The sequence below is a fragment of the Trypanosoma conorhini genome, assembly GCF_003719485.1.
Source record: "Trypanosoma conorhini strain 025E chromosome Unknown Tco_14.4_contig_00219, whole genome shotgun sequence".
NCBI lineage: Eukaryota > Euglenozoa > Kinetoplastea > Trypanosomatida > Trypanosomatidae > Trypanosoma > Trypanosoma conorhini.
In genome coordinates, this window is record NW_021704304.1 from 20,575 (window position 1) to 27,712 (window position 7,138).

General features: G+C 55.0%; 4 protein-coding genes across 4 annotated transcripts, besides 7 other annotated features; all 4 read right to left on the reverse strand.

Moving 5' to 3' along the window:
* Positions 1-110: 110 nt before the first annotated feature.
* Positions 111-719, reverse strand: Tco025E_04351 (ribosomal protein L13; the record flags this gene model as incomplete). Its single annotated transcript, XM_029371262.1, has 1 exon — positions 111-719. The coding sequence occupies one exon, from the start codon at positions 717-719 to the stop codon at positions 111-113; it is 609 nt and encodes a 202-aa protein (XP_029228668.1).
* A 262-nt stretch (positions 720-981) lies between these two features.
* Positions 982-1,109: a microsatellite.
* Positions 1,110-1,297: 188 nt separating this feature from the next.
* Positions 1,298-1,347: a microsatellite.
* Positions 1,348-1,535: 188 nt separating this feature from the next.
* Positions 1,536-1,559: a microsatellite.
* Positions 1,560-1,646: 87 nt separating this feature from the next.
* Positions 1,647-3,479, reverse strand: Tco025E_04352 (vacuolar H+-ATPase; the record flags this gene model as incomplete). Its single annotated transcript, XM_029371263.1, has 1 exon — positions 1,647-3,479. The coding sequence occupies one exon, from the start codon at positions 3,477-3,479 to the stop codon at positions 1,647-1,649; it is 1,833 nt and encodes a 610-aa protein (XP_029228669.1).
* Positions 3,480-3,888: 409 nt separating this feature from the next.
* Positions 3,889-3,913: a microsatellite.
* Positions 3,914-4,100: 187 nt separating this feature from the next.
* Positions 4,101-4,127: a microsatellite.
* Positions 4,128-4,298: 171 nt separating this feature from the next.
* Positions 4,299-6,188, reverse strand: Tco025E_04353 (endosomal integral membrane protein; the record flags this gene model as incomplete). Its single annotated transcript, XM_029371264.1, has 1 exon — positions 4,299-6,188. The coding sequence occupies one exon, from the start codon at positions 6,186-6,188 to the stop codon at positions 4,299-4,301; it is 1,890 nt and encodes a 629-aa protein (XP_029228670.1).
* Positions 6,189-6,308: 120 nt separating this feature from the next.
* Positions 6,309-6,357: a microsatellite.
* A 216-nt stretch (positions 6,358-6,573) lies between these two features.
* Positions 6,574-6,595: a microsatellite.
* Positions 6,596-6,665: 70 nt separating this feature from the next.
* Positions 6,666-7,138, reverse strand: Tco025E_04354 (ribosomal protein L21E (60S); the record flags this gene model as incomplete). Its single annotated transcript, XM_029371265.1, has 1 exon — positions 6,666-7,138. A coding segment is annotated over one exon (473 nt), but the record flags the coding sequence as incomplete, so codon positions are not given.

Here is a 7,138-nt window from a genome sequence, read left to right on the forward strand (position 1 = left end):
ATACAGGCACTTTTGTCCCCTTATCCTCCACATTTCCCACACCAGCAACTTGACTTCTGTTTAAAGTTTGTTTTTTGTTTTTTTTTGGGGGGGGGTAGTTGGTTTTCTTGCTACGTGAGGAATTCGTTGGGCTTCCAGCGCCGGATGAACTGAGGATCCCTGTACTTCCAGCCCTTCACTACTGGATCGGACCAGCAAAGCGGGCGTGGGTTCTTGTCCCCGTGCGGGTGCACACTATCTTCGTACAACCACGCCTTTTCCAGGGGGGCGACGCGTGTCTTTAGTTTCCGGACAAAGTGCCGGTTCACTTCGTCCTTCAAGAACCACCACATCAGCATGCAGGGATCCCGCTCATACATGTCCGTCAGACGAATGCGGTACTTTCCGCCTGGGTAGGCAGTCTGCCAGGTGATCGGCACACGTATCCACTCGTCGCCTACCATGACTACGTCCTTGATGTTGACGATGATGACGTGGTCGCCGGATATCATTCCAGGGGTGAAGTCTGGGCGATGCTGGCCAGTGATGTACTGCGCCGCGACCGCCGCCACACGTGGAAGCTGCTCACCCTTGGCGTCGAGAATCCACCAACGCTCCCCCTCCCGACACAGCCACTGCTTGGACATCTCATTGTACAGCGGCAGCCCCTCCGGATGGAGCTTGTGGCGCCGCAGCACACTTTTGAACGGCGCCGCAAGTATTCTGCTGGCCCGCTGCATCCTCTCCTACACCGTGCCAGGGCCAACTAATGCAACTTACTGTGCCGGCGAGAGGCCAGAAACCAGGCGGGAGAAATACAAGCACCACGCACACGCGTGCCAGCACAGTGGGTGTGAAGAAAAAAGGAAGTAGCCAAGCCCCAGAAGAAGCCGCAGGGCAGACGGGGCAGGGCCGGCTCATTCTCAGGGAAACCTCCCTCCTTTTTGCTGTGCCTCGCCGTGTGCAAGATGCGGCTTTGCTTCTATGTCTCATTTATCCCAATTGCGTTTCTTTTTGCTTTTTTGTCTTTTTTTTTGCCTCGTTTTTGTTTTGTAGTTGATATTTTGTTTTTGTTTTGCCTTGCTTTTTTTGTTTTTCTTGTAGTTGTTGTTGTTTTTTTCCCGTTGCTTACAGGCGTCTTCGCAGTTTCCCGTCCTCTCTTGCACCGCCCCCCCCCCTCCCTCAGACTTCCTCTTTGCAGTGCATTTGCCTCACCTCGCCTCGCCTCGGGCACGGCCCCCCGCCCCCCGCCCCTGCTACCCATCCACTACGCCACAGCCGCACGAAGCAAAGCCACACACGCCCCGGCAAACACTCAAACAAAAAAAAAAGCACCACCACCACCACCAGCAACAACAACAACAACAAAGCTCTTCGGCAGCTCCCACACAGGACTCAAACACGCTCCGTTAGCTCCCAGCTTTGTTTTTCTTCTCGTTTTACTTTCTTCTCTTTTCTTTTTCATTTGCCTTTTTTTTTCTTCATTTTTCTTCGTCTTTTTCCCCTTCCTTATCTGCGAGCGAGGAAGCGAGGACAAACCAAAACAAGGGACAAATTAATAATAATAATAATAATAATAAAGACGTCACAGCCGCGCACACGTCCCAATAAAAGGCGCAATTAGGAAACGCGCAGAACGGCGGGCTGGCTCTCTACAAAATTCTTGACTACTGCAGGAGGGAGGAAAACGCATTGATAATTTCCTCGTTTTGCTTCTTGAAGTACTCAATGTTGGCCTCCTTCCCCTCCGCGGGGTCGCGGAACTTCATGTCGGTGAGTCCGGTGTAAATATGCGGTATCTTCTCACGGATGTAGTTCCATGTGATTTTGTGGTCGCCGGCGGACTCGGCCACAACGCGCTGGCCCTCCTCGTAGAAGGTGACGATGTTGCGCAGCATCCAACACGTCTTGTACAGTGGGCAAAACTTGTCGTAGGGGGTAAAGGCGTTTTGCTGCAGGAACTCCTCACGAATGACCTTCGCCGTTTCGAGAATAATCTTGTCCGACTCGGAGAGCGAGTCCTTGCCGACAAGCTGAACAATTTCCTGCAATTCCTCCTCACGCTGCAGAATCTCGGCGACCACCGAGCGCAGATGCATGTACTCTGGGTCAAAGGTGTTAAAGAAGGGCTCCAGCACCTTTAGGTACTTGGAGTAGGAGATCAGCCAGTTCACCGCAGGGAAGTGTTTGCGCTGCGCCAGCCGCTTTTCGAGGCCCCAGAAGACCTGCACAATGCCAAGTGTGGCGGAGGTCACCGGATCTGAAAAGTCTCCGCCTGGCGGGGAAACGGCGCCCACGATGGTGACAGAGCCCTCACGCTTAGGGCCACCGATGCACGTGACGCGGCCTGCACGCTCGTAGAAGGAAGCCAGACGGGCACTGAGGTACGCAGGGTAGCCACCATCTGCAGGCATCTCAGCCAGACGACCAGAAATCTCTCGAAGCGCCTCTGCCCATCGTGAAGTGGAGTCTGCCATCATGGCGATATGTTTGCCCATGTCACGGTAGTATTCAGCGAGGGTAATGCCGGTGTAAATGGAAGCCTCACGAGCAGCCACAGGCATATTCGACGTGTTGGCTACGAGGCACGTCCGTTTCATGATGGACTCCTCACGGCCATCGACAAAGGTGGTAAGCGTGGGGAACTCCATTAACACCTCCGCCATCTCGTTACCGCGTTCCCCGCATCCCACGTAAATGACGGCGTCACTGTTCGAGTACTTGGACAAGGCCTGACTAATAACCGTCTTACCACAACCAAAGGCGCCAGGAATGGAACAGGTCCCGCCCTGCACAGAGGGAAAAAGTGCATCCAGGACACGCTGACCGGTGAGCAGCGGGTGGTTCCCGGACTCCTTCATCGCCACCGGGCGTGGTGTTCGCACGGGCCAACGGTGCAGCAGTTTCAGGCTTCGCTTTTTCCCGTTGTGCTCCAGCTCCACGATGTCGTCCACAAGTGTGTAGTTGCCCGCCGGCTGAACCGACGTCACCCTCCCTTGAACGTTGGGAGGCACCATAATGGAGTGATCGTACATGAGCGAATTCTCCACAACGCTTCCGAGGATGTCTCCGCCCGTCACCAGGTCTCCCACCTTCACACGTGGCTTGTAGTCCCACTGTTTTTGTTCGTTCAGGGCCTTCACCTGAACTCCCTTGGGAATAAACACGTTCTCCACCATACGGTAAATTGTGTCAAGTGGACGCTGGATGCCATCAAAAATCTCTGACATGATGCCGGGGCCGAGCTCAAGCGAGAGCGGCTTCCCTGTACAGTGCACCGGGTCCCCGACTGTGAGGCCGCCCGTCTCCTCGTAGACCTGGATGGTCGCGGTGTCGCCCTCGAGTCGAATGATTTCTCCTACCAGGCGAAAGGACCCCACCTGCACCAGCTCGTACATTGCGCTACCGCTCATGTTCTCCGCGATAACGACTGGGCCGGAGACGGCCTTCACGGACCCCATGCGGTGCTCCGCCTCGTACGTGTGGTGTTCACGCGCCATCCCTTCCTCAAACGCCCAGTCAGCGCGAACTGATGCCTCGAAATGTATGTATTCGTTTCACACCCCTCGCTCGCTTCCTCGCGCGTCGCTGCGTTGCCGGCTGGTGGGTGGTCCGACGTGTAGACAACAACAAACCGACTGCCACAACAGTAATCTGTGGATGGGCCGCACGATATCCAGATACCCTGTTTGTTGGCCTTTATTTCTTTGTTTCCCCCCCTTTTTTTTTCCTTTTTGTTCCCCTCGCCCCCGCCCCCTTTTCTCTTTTCCCCCTTCGCTTCTTCTTCGCTTGCCGCTCTGCTGCGCAGAAACACACTGCCGCCGGTGAGAGGGCGCATCACGCGCAGAGAGAGCAGAGGGACAAGGGCGATAGAAGGCAGAGAAGTCGGGCACACCCGGGACACACGCGGCACACGCACACGCACACGCACACGAACTCCCAATTGCAAAAAAAAAAAAAAGGTTCGCTCTATTCTCTTTTGGCCACGCAAACTGCCAAAAATATACGCTCTGTTTTGGGAGAAACGGGGGGTGAAAACGCAAAAGGCAATCACAAAATAAAAAAAAAAAAGCTCCCCGCCTGCCCAGAAAACTCCCTCTCGCCTCGCAAAAGTCTGGGAAACACACGCACAAACGCACAAACACACATGCGTACTGTTAGGCAAAAAAAAAAGTGCGAAACGCAAAAAAAAAAATAAGAATGAGGTCAAGTGGATGCGGGGCGCACAACACAAAAACGCACGCGAAAAAAGAAAAAAACCCGCTGTGAAACAGCCTCGGCCCTACGCGTCCCTAGTAGAAGTAGAAGAAGAAAGAGAGTTAGTCCGCCTTGATTGCGCCGTAGATGGTTCGCACGAATAGGGCAGATGCGAGAAAGCCCAGCGTCCCGAGCGTCACGCCCAGCAGGATGGAGAGGCCCATGGTATACACGCAGAACAGCACCATGGAGAGCAGCTGGCGTATCTCGAGCGCCACAAAGAGGTAGACAAGGCTGTAGATAAAAAAGTAGAGGCCGCAGCTGCCCGAGGTCAGGAAACTCACCCAACACCACTCGTAGTCCTCGTCGGAGAGCATCGCGTAGACCACAACCACCGTCACCTCGGCGCAAATAAAGGCAATGACAAAGAGAATGGCAGCCAGGTAGCCAAAATAGTGAAACGGTTCCCCTCTCCAAAAAGAGCCCAGAACGTAAACAACCTCTACAAAGGCCGCGGTGAAAGGGACGAGTCCGCCCCCAAAAATGTAGAGGTAACGCTTACTCGCACTCTTCTCTGGTACGAGGCGCGGAATGCTGCTCACCTTCGCCGGCACGCTTAGCATTGCAGAACGAAACCCGGCGGAGATCCCCAAGAAGGCCAGTGGAATGGGCACGACAGTCCACAAAAAGAGAACAACCAGAAGCGTTGCAAAGGGAATGGCGGTACTCGCATGTTTTGCCCATGTGATCAGGTTGGCAAAGAGATAGATGCCCAACAAGCATGCAGGAACCAAAGTCACCGCGACGAACCCGTTTTTCCAGCTTTGTTTACGGAAAAACTTAAGCAGCCTGCCTGCCACATAGCCAGAGATGCAGCTGGATAAGCAGAAAAAGATGATGAGGCTGGTCAAAAGGTGACCACGCTGTGCTGGACGCACGACACCCAGAAACGCCGCAAGAAGCAAGACATTGGCCATAAAAATCACTTGGCAGCCAGTAGAGACAAAGGCGGTGAAAAGCAAAGCCTCTTGGGGTGCGCGAAACACGTCACCACGCACAAGCTTCCATCCAGATTCTTCTGCATTCTCCTCAGCCAATCCGTTATCTGCATAGCTCAACAAATCTTTGCGAACGGTTCGCGCCAAAATAACCATGACGAGAATTCCCAGAAAGGTGAGTAAGGCGAGGGAATTAATGATTGCCATCAAGTGGCCTCGCTTTCCCGCGGGATGACTTGCACGAGCGTACACGTCCCACCGCGTCGACAGAAATCCATCCACGTTCGACGTATCCAACTCCCATGACAGGGAATAAAAGTACTTCACGTCCATTGTTTCGGAAGTTACGGGCCGAAGCAGCCCCTCTCCCGCCACCGCCGTATCTGGGCAGCCTGTGAGTACGTTTACAGAACTTGGTGTAACGTAAAAGCCGGTAATCGCGTGTGCACCGTCCCCCACCGGCCTGTGGGTCACCTTAAAACTGAGGTAATTGTGAATGATAGTCGCCGTAGATCGATTTTTTGCCGCGGGCACGCCAAGGCGGTAGCCAATGCGGAGACGGGGGCTGCCCTCGCCCGCGCCGGGCCTTTCCAGCAGTGGGAGGTTGTCAAGAAACATGTGAGCACGATAGTGCTGGTCAATGAGTTTCTTGAGTCGCTCCATGTCCTCGACGGAGTACGCCACGAAGCAGACCTCCCGACAGGTAACGTTCTCCCCAACCTTCACGGAGTACATGGAGGGCAAGATGCGGTTGCCGAGAATAATCTCGCCAAGGTTTTCGCGGACGCGCTCATCCCCCATTCGCCGTGCATCGGGCTGGCAGGTCTTGACGGAGTAGAAATTGTACGGGAGCAGACCTCGACTGGACGTCAGCGAGTTCACCGTAATGGGAATCTCAGTCCCGCTTTGGTACGTGACGGGGGCAGCGAGATTGTCAAAGAATGCGCACGCCACCCCGGGCGTGGCAGCAAACAGCAGCAACGACAGCAAGACGAGGTCAACCAAGCGAGCCATTAAATCCGCCCTGTTGTTTCTCCCCCGACTTGGCCTCCTTCCTTGTATTTTTCTCTCCTGTTGTGTAGGTGGGTAGGTGGGTGTTGTATTGATACTTATCTTTCACTGGGCCGGTTGTTGTTTCTTTCGTATTATTATTACTACTTTTCTTTTTTTGGTTAGTTTTATTGCCTTTCCTCGTGTTTTGGTGGTGGTGGTGGTTGCGCGCGTCCTTGGCCGCTTCCCCTCCAGCGTATTCCCCGGCAGGGCGGGCGAAACAGAGACGAACGAAAAAGCAAAGGCGGGGCCGGCCACATCGAGCGGCGGGGGAAGAGGAGCGGCGGGGCGGCCAGGCAGCGCATGACCGCCACCCACACGCAGAGACAAAAAAAAGAGGGGAGGCAAAATATATATATATATATATGTATCAAAAACGAAAAAATGGGGAAAACAAAACAAAAATGATCGACGGCGGCCTCAGCGACGGATGGTTCTCGCTTAGTAGGGGATCATGGCCTCGTAGTCGGCGGTGCGGCGGGCGAGCACCTCCACCTTCTTCGGGCGAACGATGCCGCCGTTGCGGAGGCTCTTCTTCGGGGCAGGCAGCGGCTTACCGGCCTTCTTCGCCGCCTGGAAGGCCGCAAAGTCCTTCTGCTTCTGCTTGAAGGCCTCCTGGCAGCGCGACTTGCGCACGTGCTCGAAGCGCACGCAGATGCGCTTGCGGATCGTGCGGTTGCGGACCGGCTTGTTCACAATCACGCCGACGCCGCGCGGGGTGACGTTCCAGACGATGCCCGTGCGGCCGTGGTAGTACTTGTGCGGCATCCCGGCCCGCACAGCGGAGTCCGCCACGACGTCGACGTAGTCGCCGACCTTGAAGTTCGTCAGCAGGGTGCTCACGGAGGGGTTCCCGTGCTTGCGAAACTTCTTCGCGAAGAGGTGGCGGGTGCCACACTTGTAACCGTAGGAGT